The 16,332-nt window shown below is 38.1% G+C and overlaps 1 protein-coding gene and 1 long non-coding RNA gene across 7 annotated transcripts in view; both read right to left on the bottom strand.

The window, feature by feature from the left end:
• Nucleotides 1–16,332, bottom strand: part of si:dkeyp-34c12.1 — a 49,937-nt gene that overhangs the window by 17,087 nt on the left and 16,518 nt on the right. For 4 of the 6 annotated variants that reach the window (XM_073936686.1, XM_073936687.1, XM_068216360.2 and 1 more), the window contains 3 exons: nt 13,547–13,610; nt 13,400–13,462; nt 11,627–12,677 (listed from right to left, as the gene is read on the bottom strand). In XM_073936686.1, coding sequence (XP_073792787.1) covers nt 11,865–12,677; nt 13,400–13,462; nt 13,547–13,610 — 940 coding nt within the window. In that variant the 3' untranslated portion in view covers nt 11,627–11,864. 6 annotated transcript variants of the gene reach the window in all.
• LOC137488964 (uncharacterized) lies at nt 1,410–5,097 on the bottom strand. Its single transcript, XR_011008267.2, has 5 exons — nt 5,043–5,097; nt 3,690–3,795; nt 3,495–3,565; nt 2,040–2,224; nt 1,410–1,874 (listed from the first exon to the last, which is right to left on the bottom strand). It is a non-coding gene; the product is annotated as an uncharacterized lncRNA (long non-coding RNA).

A 16,332-nucleotide genomic window follows, 5' to 3' on the forward strand; every position in this document is an offset into this window, starting at 1 on the left:
TAAAAGTGGCAGACTATAAAGTTTAAAGCCCAGGATACACCAGGATGACGTCAAAGCACTAGCAACAACAAAAACTGACTGTGTTGTTGCCTGATGTCAGCTGCATGTGGTCCTGTTTGGAACAAAAACATTCATGTGAACACCAATTGCATGACAGTCAACATCTTTCCTTTGTCTTTCCACACCTGAAGGGGGCAGTAGAGTGTATTGGATTCCACAAAGAGAAACCAGAAATCATGCTGCACACACTCAAACCATAAACAAAGCACCATTTATGCACCATTTTTACAGTAGTCCTCAGAAAGATTTGCTGATACAAATATATGTCTGATATCATGATCCATATCATTTACTGCTTCTTTGTGTTCCCTCTTAACTTGTGTCTTCTACTTAGATACGTCACTTCAGATAACCCAGATAGCAAAATACACTCGGGCCAGTTCCGGTTAGATTGTCGCCTGCCGGAGACTAACCCCTCGGCCCAACTTCGGCTGCCGGACTCGGGCCGGATGCCTGTGGACTCACTGCCCGATTCCGGCCCGAATCAAGCGGGCCAGATGCGGCCGCCGTAAGCGAGCCGACGCTGCGCATCCGCGCCGGAATCGGCCCGAGGGTAATGTGCGCTGCGGCCCGGAGCTGGCGCGACTCCATATTTATACACCTTATAAAACCTTTTGGTATTACATTGGTACTTGATATATGGTATTACAACCATTTGAATTTATATAACAGCAAACACAGGCTATAATGTAAACACAAAGTGTAAGCACTGCGTTTAACCTTTGAATAAAGTGCAAACTGCATACATATTCTGTAACGAAAATAATCAGACAAATGACAAAATAAATAAATGTTAAACGTTTATTGATTGCATGAAAAAAATAGTACTAAAATTTTATAAATAATTTTTTAGTGCACAAGAATATCAATATAAAAACAACAATAAAACAACACAATAAAGACACACAGAAAGATTTAAACAAAAAATCTAAAAATTACACACAAACACAGATGTTTTTTTAAAACAACCCTGTTTTCCCAATAGACTTGAATTAAAAATTTGTAAAAAACAGCTAAATTTTATATAAACCTAAATATAGAAACCAATTTAAGATATAGCAAAAAACATCTTAAAAATACCAATGACAATCCGTAAAATATCCAAGTCAAACTTGTAAAAAGTACTGCAGAATTCTGAAGAAACATCTTGAAACATTTTTTAATAAAACATTAAAATAATAATAATAAACAAACAAATATATATATATATATATAAATAAATATATAAATAAATATATATATATATATATATATATATATATATATATATATATATATATATATATATATATATATATATATATATATATATATATAATTGCAGAAGTATAAAGTCAAACTTTTTTTTTAAATAAACTTGAACAAAATCAATTGCACAAACAGCAAGACATGAGTGAGATGATTATACATTTCATATATATACACGTCTTGTGCAATTTTATATTTATAATTTTATTTGTATTACGTTTATTAAAAATGTATCAAGATGTTTCTTCAGAATTTGGCGCACACACATACATACATACATACATACCATACATATATACACACACACATATATATATATATATACATATACATATATATATATAAATGCAAATGAAAGAAACAAATTGTTCAAGTATCAGGGAACATCCTAATACACATAAAATGTTGTTTAAAAAATAAAACAAAATAGTGATGTAGACATTTGACACATTAGCTTTCTCTTCTTTCTTCCTCCATCCCTGTCAGGGGCAAGTTGTAGCTACCTTGTAATGCATTTTTCCACTTCTTTATCAGTGGCGTGGTATGGACATTTGTCCTCACTCCATCTGTGATTAAAAGATAAACAGATAATTAGTAGTGAACAAGTACTAATGTAAAAAAAAAGAAAAAATTAGGAAAAAAGTAGGCTACCTACGAAGCAAAAAAAAAAAAACTATAAAAAAAACAAATAAACTTAAAACACTTTGAAATTAGCAAGAGCTTGAACTTACCAGTTTCTTCATTTGTTCGGGCTGCTCCTTTAGTTGATTTTCAAGCTTTTCCAAATCAAATTGGCCAAAGGAAGGTCAAATGTGTTTACATCTGGAATTTCATCACGTCTGTTTTGGTTTTGTGAGAATCAGGCCCAGCTGCTGCTTTATGACGTTGCATGATTTTAAAACTTCAGTCAGTCGTGCTAAAAAAGAAAAATAACAGATAGTATAAATCAACCTGTAGCTTATTCTCATACAACTTCTGTAAATACAACAGTGGGTTAGACACTGCTGATATTCTCTAGTTGATCTTTACTTTCTAGCTGCATTAAACCTTAACAAATTTAGTGATGTCTTCAATTCTTACAAAGACATCACGAGATGCAATAAGTTCTGTCTTGATCTCAAACTGCACAAGAACAAAGACTGTAAATGTTCATAGGTGTACTGCAGGAGTGTCCAAACTTTTTGGGCCGAGGGCAAAAAAACATACGTTGTCGCGGGCCAAATTTTACATACATCACACAGACACGTGTATGTGTATATATATATATATATATATATATATATATATATATATATATACACATATATACAGTTGAAGTCAGAATTGTTAGCCCCCCTAAATTATTAGCCACCGTTTATTTTTTCCCCAATTTCTGTTTAACGGAGAGTTAAACACTTTTTTCCACACATTTCTAAACATATTAGTTTTAGTAACTCATTTCTAATAACTGATTTATTTTATCTTTGCCATGATGACAGTAAATAATATTTGACTAGATATTTTTAAGACACTTCTATACAGCTTAAAGTGACATTTAAAGGCTTAACTAGGTTAATCAAGTTAACTAGTCAAGTTAAGGTAATTAGGCAAGTTATTTTATAACAATGGTTTGTTCTGAAGACTTAAGGGGCTAATAATTTTGACCTTAAAATGGTTCATAAAAAAAATTCAACCGCTTTTTATTCTAGCCGAAATAAAACATAAGTCTTTCTCCAAAAGAAAAAATATTATCAGACATACTGTAAAAATGTTCTTGCTCTGTTAAACATCATTTGGGAAATATTTAAAAAAGAAGAAATAAATCAATGAGGGGCTAATAATTCAGACTTCAACTGTGTGTAGATAGATAGATAGATAGATAGATAGATAGATAGATAGATAGATAGATAGATAGATAGATAGATAGATAGATAGATAGATAGATAGATCATAACAAGAACTGCTGCTTAATTGAATGCATGTAATAGCGACACCCGGTGGTTATTTATTGAATTACGTTCATTTTTGTATAGCGGGCCAGATTCTATTGATATTTATAAAAAGCCTCGCGGGCCGTAGTTTGGACACGCCTGGTGTACTGGAATGTACAGTATCTGTGCATGTTGATGGTGGTCTTAAGATTTCTGCCATAGTCATTGATGGTGATGGTACTTGTGGTGCTGCATTGATTTCTGAAATCTTCATACCTGCCTTTTATCCAGCCTCTTTGTTCCAAGTAATTTTTCTTCATCACGGTATAGATGTGTCCATACTGTCCCTTAATCAGATACATTTACAAAACAAAACATCACTTTAGTATAGTGCCAGGGCAAAACTCACAGGTTGTAATAGATCAATGACATAATGTTGACAGTATGTGTTTAAAATAATTGCAAACAAACCTGTTCTGTCTTTAAATGTATGACAGGCGATCATCATCCTCATCTGTCTACCAGTCAGAAATCACAGTTGCGTGTGGATGTTTGAGTCGAGCTTCCTCATATGCATCTATAATAAAACATCACATTGTTGTTAACCTCCCGTAAAGAAAAGTTCAAACCCTGAAATACTATCAAAGTTAATTAATGCATATAATACCTATAGTGTAAATAATCAGTACACAGAAGGTTGCACAAGATTTATTCGGAGATTCATGCAGAGTGACAGCCTTATGAATCTGAGACATAGATTTGTAAGATGGTCAAGCACATGCATTATTCTGTACCCATGAAGATTAACCTACCATTGTGTAAAATGTTTGATGATAGCCAATAACAATAAACCATTTCAGCTGTTTGTGAAGCAATTAGTAATGTGATGTCTGAAAAGCTCAATCTATGTTGAAAATATATCAGCAGTTTACAGCTTATAATGGACTTTTAGCACACAACTATAACATGCCTATTCACGTTCAAAAGAGTTTGCCATTGACTTCTTTGGTCATGATGTACTGCAAAATGATCTCACTAACCTTTGTTAAACAAGAACAATAAGACTTAACCAACAAATATTGTTACCCATTCATTTAAATCAGAATTTATCACTGTCAATAACATAAAAAACAAACAAAAAAAACCCATCAAAATCTGCTTTAAGACGTTCAGTTTTACATTAACTGATCATTACAGCTTGAACAAAAGATATAATTGATTCACATAGGCTAACACATATGAATTAAAGTGCACACTAATATATTTCTCTTGGAAATTTTAAAGAGAATAGTAAACAGTCGAGTTTCCATCATTTTTCGTGACTAACTGCATAAACAAGATAAACAATAATATTTTATTAATCCAAAACGATTAGTTTTTATTTACACATAATCACAGAATTAATACTGTTGGATAAGTATACGCCTGTACAATGATTTTTTCAACATCCACGGTACTTTATAATGTTAAATCAGGAAAAAAACACGTTTTGCCAAGTTAGTTAATGGATTCGTCTACAGAAACTTTCTTTAACGCAGTTAGCATACACACAAATTCGTTTCATGTTTCTTTAAAATAATTAAAATAGTTTTCAGTTACTACACACGTTACAATCTAACATTGTGTAAAAGGAAAAGGAACTTTCAGACGTGTTTGTAACTGTTAGCGTTAGCATACATTAGCTCCAGTCGTGTTTCTTAAAGCAAGTTACATTTCGTATCAAACTGTTTTAAATTACTAAACGCTGTTACAACCAAACACCGTGGAAATGTTTTAAGCTCTAAATTCGCTAATTATACAGTACACAAGCAGTAAAAAGCTTACCTTTCTGACCGGACTCCACGTGAAATGTTTGAAAAACCAAACTTTTTCTTCTTGTGATCTTCGTGCCATGGTGGTTGACAACCAGCTTTTTGGAGCATTACCGCCACCGTCTGGATTGGAGTTTGGATCATGAGTTTAGTCACGCATGTGTTTATTATGAAACCAACTTCTGCTTTATAAAAAAACAGTCAGCACAGGAGCGTGCTATCTCAAAAATAAGCAAATTTTACATAGTTTTTCTCTAGATGACATGTATAATCTATTTATAAATAATATTGTTTTGTTTGCGTCTAAACATTGCGACCATCCACACTAAATATTCTTTTTTTTTTTTTGCTATCGTACCATGAATATGTTCTCAAATTATCATTAAACGTGGAGCTAACAGATTACTAGATAAAATAAGAACTTAATCGGTTGCCATCAGCCGAGTCCTTGCCAGAAGCGGCCAGGACTCTACAGACAGACTCGGGCCGGATATGGTTGACCGGAATCGGGCCAGTGCTTTACAGCCGCATCACAACCGCATGTGCGCGAGCGAGCTGCGGGCCGCACTCGGCCCGGATAACACTCGCCGATGCCGAGTCGGAGCCGGAGGCACCGGAGGGCAGCCGAGCTCGGGCCGATTACTGCCTGCTATCTGGGAATGTTCTCACACCGATTTGTAGCTAAACAGCCAATCAGGTCTAAGTCACAAATGGTCAACAGTGATTCTACTGAACATACTAAATCAGGGGTCCGTTCTTCGTACCTCGCTTAAATGATCAAAGATTATTTGGCAGATCCCGTATCTTTTAATCTTGATAACTTATCTCTCGCTAATTTGGTTCTTCAAACAAGTTCGCGAATCAGATTAGAATGTCTGGATAAACTGATCTGAGATCGCTGCGTGTGTTGTGAAGGACAGATCTATCGATCCTCGAAATCATGATCAGCAATGCAACGATTGGCTGACGGCACAGCAGCGTAATGACATCATCTGATTAATATTCAATTTTCCATGTGAGCAAAATTACATCAAATTAGCAGTAAACGGCTTGTTAAATATGACACGCAATAACCTTCCACATTTGTTGTGAGCTGCAGGCTTTCCACTTTCATGTGTCTAGTGTATTCATCATGTATTTCAATGCAAATCAATGTATTTAGTTCCACATTTAGAAAATATTTTCTTTATTATAGTTGCCGTTTTTTAATCGGTGTAAAGAATAACTGGTTGTTTACAAAAGCATTTTCATATTGGTAAAGGCGTCTGCAACTTTTATGAAGCATCAAATCACCGGCATATTAACTATCAAAACATGTTTATGACTGCTGAAATGTATTATTGCTTTAAAAAAGTCACATATTGTGCATTTCTATTATACGCAATTTGTACTAAAGCAATCTAAAAAGTTCATATCAATAAGTTTTCTCTTTGCACCACCAGGTGGCAGTCTTTGTACTTTCATTTTGAGGGTGCAGATTGCATACGTTTTATTAATATGTATAACTTAATTTATTTTATTAATGACTATAACTTTATATATATATATAGTTAAAAAATTATGTACCATTTTCCCAAGTGTATATAACTACTACTGTAAGAAAATATCAGAATTCGGAACATACTTTCTGTATTATCTTTGCTTGAACTAAGCCAATCTAATCCTGTTTATATGAATTGAACCTGCTCCCGATCAGGTTTGACCTAGCAGAACTGTTGATATGACAACAACTCTCGGATCAGCTTTGAAGAACGAAACGATCCTGGATCGTGTCAAATCGTCAATATCCAAATCCAGCTAACTGAGTAATCCACGTACGAAGAACGGACCCCAGGCAAACTGTCTCCGATTTGAGCCAGAAAAGAGGCAACATAAGGCTGGGACACACCACACCAAGTTGATACGTTCACATTGTAACTTCTTATTTTTTGCCTGGGGGGTGGGAAAAGTGGAGAATCTCAACGATCAATCAGTTCAACTGATCACCAGTTCATTTCAGATGTTTTACAATGTGCTCAGCCTGCTGGTTTGTCCATTCACACACATTTATATCATCACATGATCTCTTAACAAAATCACATGTCCTTTTTAATGCGCATACTGGAATTTTTTCAGTAAAAGTGTTTCCTTCATAGTTTATGTGCATCTTTTCTTATTGGGGTTGGTTGGAGTTAGGACAATTCTAAGCACCCACACAATATTGGGGCCCTCAGAGCAGACATTTGTTGGACCTACCACCCATATCATCCCAACAACATTGTAAAAATGTATTTTATCTGAATGTTGTTGGTGATAATAAAATGCTAATTATATTGTGATGATTTTTTTGACAGCACTCTTTCAGACTGGAAACACATAATAAATGCATATACACAAAAAATTGGAAGATGGAAGGTCTGTACAGGAAGCACATTATCTCTTTGCTGACTCAACCGGTGTCACCCGTTATTGTTGGACTGGAAACAGTGTATGAGAGACCGTGAGAGAGTTTAAATGTGGTTAACATATCGTTCAGCAGGGAACAACTTCCCTTAGGCTTACATCAACAGATTTCTGCTGGATCAGGTCGAATTGGTGTTGAAGCAGGGTACACTTACAAAAACAGTTGATTTTGGAAATTTTGTTTAGGATTTCTCAATGTTAATGTCTTCCAGACCCTCAACCCTTTTCTGATTGTACTTCAGTGTTTCAGAGTAAAGACAAGTTTTGATTTCACCAGCTTGGCCAACCACTTTCACAACACATATAAGGGCTTTCAGTTGATTAAACATTTTAGTGAAATTAATTTGCAAATTTAATTGCTGTGCAAGTCACAGAGTCAAACTTGCATTGCTAAGAGAAAAAAGCAGATCAATCATATTAGTGGCTAAGTCACATTTTATAATAGAACCGGAATGGTGGTTTCAGTCTCTTTTTTTTCTAATGGCTTTCTAGAGTGTTGCTAGGCTCTGTTGGGTGGTTTTAGTTGCTGATATAGTCTAGACCAGGGGTGTCCAAACTCTGTCCTGGTGGGCCGGTGTCCTGCCGAGTGTAGTTCTAACTTGCTTCAACACACCTGCCAGGAAGTTTCTAGTATTTTATCTTGATTAGCTGTTCAGGTGTGTTTGATTAGGGTTGGGGCTAAACTCTCCAGGACATTGGTCCTCCAGGACTGAGTTTGGACACCCCTGGTCTAGAGTGCTGTATAGTATTTTGGCAAGATTCTAGGACGGGGGATCCAAAGTTTAAGCACCCCTTTGTTGGGTATACATTGCTGTTAACTTATAGTGGGTGACATCAGGATCTAGAGTGTCTTAGGGCCTACTCACACTATGCCATCCATACCATGCCCAGGCCTGTTTCCCGGATCGTTTGAGAAGTGTGAGTGCGCTGAATCGGGCTTAAGCACGGTTCACTTGGCCGGCCCTGGCTCGGTTGGAAGAGGTGGGCCTGAGCGCGGTTCACTTGGGCTTTGGCACGATACGCTTGTGTGTGAGTGCAAAACGCGACAAAGCCCGAAACTGAAAGTGAGACGTGACTTTTAAGGGTTTGATATGGATTTATTAATCATTCTTACTGTTCAGTGAACGCAAACTGCCGTAGCGGCTTCAGCAGACCTCCTCATTCCTGCAGCACGAGGGCTTTATGATTGTTTATGAGCGGCAAAGTGGCGGATCTGTTCGGCGAAATATCTGACTGCGAGTCACCTCATCCCTAAGGACTGTTTGGCGAAATATTTAACTGCATGTCACTGCATAACAAAGGACTGAAACAATATAACTAGAGAAATCTCCACTGTGCTGCTGAGTGAGAGAGCGCTTCTCACTGAACGGTGCAGAATTGATGACGTAAGCGTGCCGAGGCCCATTTGTGGTGTGAGCGCGGGCCGTCGGGTGAGACGGGAGGGGGGACAAGCATGCTTTGGCCCGGTTCGAGGCAACTGTACCTAGTGTGAGTACGGCCCTACATTCTACATTATAGGATGTTACTATTTTGTACTGTATGCTTTTAGGTGTTCTATGTGGTTTCTCTGGTTTTGCAATGTTGTCTTGTATTATTTCTAGTGTTTAGCAAGTATGTACTTTGTTGAATTCAATGTGTTGTTAAATTGCAGGCCAGGTGTTACTAGGACCTTCCAACTAGAATTTGGGGTGTGGCTATATTATAGGGTGTTGCTAGGGTGCTGTTGCTAGTGTCTAGGATGTGGATTGTTGTTATTCGAATGTACTAGGTAGTTTCTGTATATTGCCAGTGTGTTCTGGTTAGAAAATAGGGTGTTGCTATGATTTTCAATGTGATTTCTGGGGTGTTGCTATGGTGTCTGTGCTGTTTCTAGTGAATTGAAAGAGTGTACAGGATGGCTTCAGTGTGTTGCTAGATTGTAGGATATTCTGGTTAGACCAAGGGTGGGCAAACTTAGTCCTGGAGGGAGTAAGAGAGAATTTTCTGTGTAAACTCTTGTGTTAAAGGGGTGGTCCACAATGTAATTTTAAGGCTTTGTTGTGTTTATAAGATGCAAAGCAATGTGTGCTTATGTTTCACTTGAAGGAAATCGCGTTATTTTCTCATATATCTCAATTTAATTATACACAGCTACTCAACTAACATGAAAATGACTGTCATATTTCCTAGTTCCTTTGAAAGGCCCGCCCTTAAGTGACTCTGATTGGTCATTGTCATAATGAGCTGCTATTCCCGGATTGGCACCACGTCACGCCCGTAAAAGCATGCGCTTTTCTGCTGCAGTCAACCTCCTGCCTGCTCTAAAATAAAATCTGACAAGTGTCTGTAACGAGTGAAAATGAGGTGCGGCTCCTTTAAGAGTTTGCCATTGTGTGTGCGGTGTGAATGTTGTCTGCGTCAATGTGGGTGTGAATGTGTGAACTTTCTGTAACAAGCGCATGTGCGCGGTACTTTCTTTTTCTCTGATGCTCGGATTAAGTTGTTTTCTGTAATATATCGTGACAGAAGAATAAAGCACAAGATGTGGGATGCTACCTGTTGAGCCTTGATTTATTATTCTGCTGCGACCACGAGTCAGGTAAGCTAACCTGTTTTTTTTTTTTTTTAACTCTATGCATTACACGACGGCTTTCACGTGTATCCGGAATATGCAGGTGTAAGTAATATGAATCATCCACATATCTTTTGCAACTTCATTATCTGAGATGTGAAACACATGGAAAAGCTGCCTGAAGACAATCAGTGCAGTCCACACACATAAGAGACACGAACGTGCTGGTGGAGTGTGTGTGTGTGTGTGTGTTTACAGCAGTTTGTCTGATAAATATGAATTTGTAGCTCAATTATTTGCCCGCAAAGCAGCATTTCCCATTGTTTACATCATTGCTACAGCGTATCGTTAACGCTAGACACTGTACATGTAACGATCAATTTTAACTAATAAAAACACTTACTGGTTGTAGCTTATAGCTTCTGCTGAGGAGATTTTAGCCGAATCCAGCACTAAACTGGGAGAGATTCTGGAGCTGTTTTGTTAAATCATGCTTGCTGTGTATTTTAAAATTCTCTGGAACATAATTAATATTGAACTCTAAGCACTTCTGTCTTTGTGTTGTGTCCTTTGAAAGCCCAAATACAGAAACAGATGAAGCTCTGTAGGAACAGCCGTGTTTAGACGCATTTTTAGCTTCATCTCTGCTATAACGTTACATCGCCTCTGGCCACGGCCCTTACCTGCATGCGAAGTGTGGAATGCGCAGTAACGAACTTTTGTGATCTCACAGGGGGCGGAAGTATTTTTTGTAGTCCCCAAAATTCATTCATCGTAGGCTTTGCTAAGCTAATTCTGTAAAAACCAAGGTCTCCCTTTGCATTGAACTTAGAACTTTTTACATTCAGAGATGTTGTTTATGTTCACACAGCTACTTTACACATCAACTAAAGTTTCAAATATGATATCATAGTGGACCACCCCTTTAAGCTGTTTGCTTGGTGGTTACTTTGTGTACTGGACTTTGGTGTGTTGTTAGTTATGGCTAGATTATAGTTGTTGCTAGGGTTTCAGGATATTGCTCGGGTACTCTAGCAAGATTCTAGGGTGTCATCTTTTTGGTTTCTGAATAGTGTTTGTGTTTTCTGGCAAGAGTCTACAGTGCTTCTTTGTGTCTCGTGTTGCATTAGGCTTTTTCTTTGCATTAGGCTTTTTCTGCTAATGCAGAGCTTGCAGTTTTTAGCGTCCTTGTAAGTGAAACTACCTACCATGCTGGAAATTCCAGTTTAATTCTCTACAATAATGCATAAAACAAGGTTTACACTTACTGTAGCTAAAATAAAAGTTTGTAAGCCTACAGAGTCTTTGCTGGGGGAGGGGGGGAAATCAGCTTGAATCCTCTGCTTGACCAGTTGATTTAGCAGGTTTTTTTGCTGGTCTACCAGCTTTGAACAACTAGAAGACATTATTTTCCAAAGCACATCAGCTATCATTTCCAACAGGATATTATTTGGCCACAGGGTTGTTTAGGTCAATTAGGCACTGACCTAATTAATTTCTAAGTAGAAAGGAAAATTATTTGTAAGAGCTGCTCACAATGTTGGGTTTCTCAGATTTTCTGAAGAAGCTACAGCCTTTTACAACACAGCCCAGACAAATGTAGAGACAGTTGAAAAAACATTTATTAATTCCAAAATAAAATGCACTCTTAATGCATGGCTTAAAGAAAAAAAAAAGAGTGCAAAACATCTAAATGCATGTTGTCCATTTTGTCAATTACATCTGATTTTAATAAAAAAATTTAAAACAGTTTAAAAGTAAATCCTCCCACTCCAAAAACATGATTTCAAGACAAAAATGGCATCATATATGAGAGTAAGAAAAAGGTTCTAAACAAATTGATCACTTATCTTTCTTAGAAGCAATTCTTTTAGAGCGGCGCAGACCAGCAACATCATCTGCTGAAGCCTTTATGCCGGTGGTGAGTTTGAGAGTTTTGGAGTCTTTCATGGTAGCAGGTGGTTTGAGGGGGTTTGAAGGGGTTGCAGTGGATTTTGGGGGTTTAGGGACAGCTGAGGGTTCGGAGAGTTTGGGGGCAGAAGCAGTCCTGGAAGATTTGGAAGGTTTGGTGGCAAAAGCAGCTCTGGAAGATTTTGAGGGTTTGGGGTCAGAAGCAGCTCTGGAAGATTTGGAGGGTTTGGTGGCAGAAGCAGCACTGGAAGATTTGGAGGGTTTGGTGGCAGAAGCAGCACGGGAAGATTTGGAGGGTTTGGTGGCAGAAACAGCACTGGAAGGTTTGGGTCCAGAAGTGGCTATAGTTGGTTTAGAGGGTTCAGGGGCAGAAGCGGTGCTAGAAGAATTTAGGGGAGACAGAGATCTGGAACATTTGGAGGGTTCAGGTGCATAAGTGGCACCAGAATGTTCGGCACTGGAAGGTTTCGGGGCAGAAGCATCATTGGAAAGTTTCAGGGCAGAAGTGGCTCTAGAAGTTTTTGCGACAGAAGCGCCACTTGAAGGTTTGGTGGCAGAATTGATACTGGAAGGTTTCGTTGCAGAAGTGGCACTAGTAGGTTTCGTGGCAGAAGCAGCACTAGAAGATTTTGTTGCAGATGCGGAAGGTTTAAGTGCTGGATGGGTTTTATTGGCATTAGAGGCAGCAGAGGTTTGGAGGCCTTTTCTGACTTGCTGCAATTGTTTAGCTGGCCGTAGTGCCTCCTACATAAGTAAAAAGCATATTCATTCACCAATATTTGGAAGATAAAGATTACAGGCCCTTTCACACCAGTGAGATGAACTATATTAATGTCCACAACAATGTATGCTTCAGTTCTGTCAGTTTAAATGTTAAAAAAGCTATTTAAAATTGATGATTAGGGCTTTTGCCCCAGTTAGTTATAGGAACTCAGTTACAGGAATCAGCCCCCAGGCCAGTCTCTAAATTTTTTTGGGCCATGTTTTTGGTTGCAACCTACTCTGAAATACAAGCCAATTAAGATTCCCAAAATGACATTCGCAGAATGGAAATCCATCCTCCATTAACACAAGTATGCCTAAAGTGAGTATTTATGCCAATTGTTTAGGGATATATGAAAATATTTCTCCAGGGTAAAATCCCCTTTTGACAGGCTGCCTTTTTTCCTGATAAAATAAAGATAGAATAAATTACTTTAAAGTGACTCCAACCATTTTTGTCTGCTGTTCTTGGTTTCTGATTGGCTGCCAATGCAATAAATCCTACACCATTTGTAAAAAAATAGTTCTAAATTGTTAATATTATAATTGGGGTGTGGACTTTACTTTTATGGTTGCTAATAAATACTACAAGGTCGTAGTTATAATCTGTATTGTGAATGGGCCTCAAGTCTTATTCCGTTTGAATGTCTAAGAATTGCTATGGGTAAAGTCAGGTAAGAAGTGGCAAAAAGTGATCAACTAACCTCTTTACCAGACAGTTGGGATTCCAGAGCCGCTATTTCTGCAGTCAGTGTATGTACGTTTACCTTTACAGAAAAATGATAATCTTCAGTGCAATACATTAAACAAGTGGCCGTTTAATATAAGAATGGACTCATGCTGGCAATCACCTCGATTTGATTGATCTTTTCCTTATAGCTGTCAATGTCCTTCGTGAGTTGCTCCTCCTTTTCTCTGCAAACAAAAAATATTGAGCATTTATTCCACTGAATGAAAATTAAAATATATTGAAAATTGTTAAATGAGTTTTAATCATTTTGATCATTTAATAATTTAAAAATTGTTAAACGCTATTTGCATTTGTATTAAAGGGTGCATAGTTTACCATTTTTTATGATTTCATATTAATATTATGGTTCTTCTGAGTGTGCCAGTTTAGGTTAAGTTCAACACACAGTTCAGATGTTTTTATTATAAAGTGTTAAAAAGTGTCATGTTAGGGCGAGTACACAGTGGCGTAGCGCAAAATGCAGAGGCCCCCCTGCAGGGATCGCTGACGGGGCCCCCTGATAAAGGGAGGGGGGGGGGGGGGGGGTATGTCATACGTCAATTTGCATATCACTGGCGTCATCACGTTCTACCGTTTCTGTTTAACAGCCTATGGTTAATAAAGGGGTATTTATAATTGCACTACACTTTATGTAAGCATGTTTATTTAACTAAATTTATTGCTGTTTGAATACAGTATGTCATTATAGATATGTAGTGAATGTGCAGTAATCTCTCATATGTAATAAACTCAGACAAGTTCAGAAACTGTCACTAATATCTGTGATTGTGAACAAGAAAAGAATAAACGGTCCAATTAAATTGTTAAAATAAAGTAGAAGTAGATCGGTTTGACTGTACAAGGGAAATACCTTCACACTGCCTGTGCTAAATTATTTGTCGTCGGTACGCAGAGGGGTGATCTGCTCTCGGGCTGCAGGTGGGAGAGGCTGCTGTAGAGGACTGACTGGGCCGCCTGTCAGTGCTGTGAGGCGGGGGAGGGGCCGGCGGCATCACACGCAGCTCGTTGAGAAGAGTAGGGACGGTACAATATGGACAAATGACAGTCTAAAAAAAATCTCCAATAACACACAAAAAAAGTCGCTAGATTTGTCGCTAAGGGGGTCTGAAAAGTCGCTAAATCTAGTGACAAAGTCGCTAAGTTGGCAACATTGGCGGCAAGCAATCAGAATGAAGCAGTCCACTGCTTGAGAGGTGTTCAGAGAACACAGACGTGTGAACTTTGGTTCCGACCACAGTTGTTCCCAAGAGTTTGATTATTGCGTTCGCCGGTGGATTTTTAATTATTGAAAATCACGACGACGCGGGGCCCCCTAATCACGCGGGGCCCGTCCGCTACGCCACTGCGAGTACACAGCTCGCTGTTTTAGGGATGTGTTGCTTTACATGAAAATTAGTTTCGGCTTCCCGCCCAATGTAACAAGGGGGCGGAGCCAAGAGCTCCCACGCTCTGTGTTTGCAACAGACAGGCAGACAGAGAGAAGCTAAGCTACATAATTACCATTCAGCCGTACATGTACGACTCGGACACAGACCAAGCAGAGGGTACAAAATCATTTGTGTCTTTGCATAGTTTTACAGCCAACTGTGTGCTAGTTTCAAGAGCCGAGCTTGTACACGAGACTAATAACCACGCAAACTGAATTAACTTTGACTGAGGCACCGGATGCGTCGCTCGAAGCCGCAAAACGGCACACCAGACACTCTCTGTGGCGCGGCAGAAACATGAAGAGTCCCGATCGTCGCGCCATACAGTGCCATGCATTTTATAATTGTAAACATAGGTTTCTATCAGGGTAAACACAACGGTGCTTCAAGTCAGCGGCTGTCCGCGGTGCCCAGCCGCCGACTTAAAACACTGCTGTGTGCACCCTGATAGAAACCTATGTTTAGAATTCTGAAATGCATGGCGCTGCGCCATGCAGAGCGGCGCTTCTGGTGTGCAAACTGCAGGCAAGGTTGACATTTCATTTGCAATGGAGAGACGTGCACATGAGGCAACGTGCTTGCACTTTTCCAGCTGCACTTAGTTAACCAGTTAAACTCTGCTGCTATTTTGGGATTTCCGCCTGGATTTTGCCTACCCAAATTTAAAAGCTTCCCAAATCCACATGCAGAGGTGTAAATGGAAAAATTTGGTATAATTTTAAAGAAAACCCTTTGAATTTTCATAAAACACTATTAAAAGGGTTTAAAATAACTGCATATGTTGTCTGTGTTATAATAAACACCTTAAAAAAGAGGCACTTTTTGTATTTTTTTTTATAAACTCAAATTTAAGTGTAGCTTTTTGGAACTGTGTGGTCTAGCATGCTGTAATTAATTTTGGTGGTTCCTGCACATGTCTGTAATCATAGGAAAAAAGAAAAATGTCTCTACCATAATCTATGCAAAAGTTATTGTATTCCAACTGATGAGTGGTGCTATACAAGCCACAGAGACTGATCATTGTTTTAATATTTCACTATTCTTTTGTTTGATCAAACTTAATTCACTGTGTTTGGACCACATCAGACATATAAAAGGATTACTTATGCACATCACCTTAAAAACAGAGGAGAATGGCCCTGAAGCACACATCATAAGGAAAGAGATGACAGCTGTCTGTGCTATCTGGGGTTGCTTAGTGATCAAAAATGTATTGTTTTCACTTCTGCGCCATGGAAACACCGCAATTCATTCGGCAACTGTTAGATATTTGAATATTATTCAGTGAAAAGAATGCTAGAATCATATAAGCACCGGCAATAACTTTCATTTGAGCTATAACTTGTAAATGTGTCATATGAAAAATATGAAAATGAACCAATGTAAAATACCTAGCTCAGGTATCCAAATTACTGTGTATTTCAGTGTAAATAACTTTTGTACAGTAAAATAAAAACCA

This window comes from Danio rerio, chromosome 22 (assembly GCF_049306965.1).
Source record: "Danio rerio strain Tuebingen ecotype United States chromosome 22, GRCz12tu, whole genome shotgun sequence".
NCBI classification, from domain to species: Eukaryota; Metazoa; Chordata; class Actinopteri; order Cypriniformes; family Danionidae; genus Danio; species Danio rerio.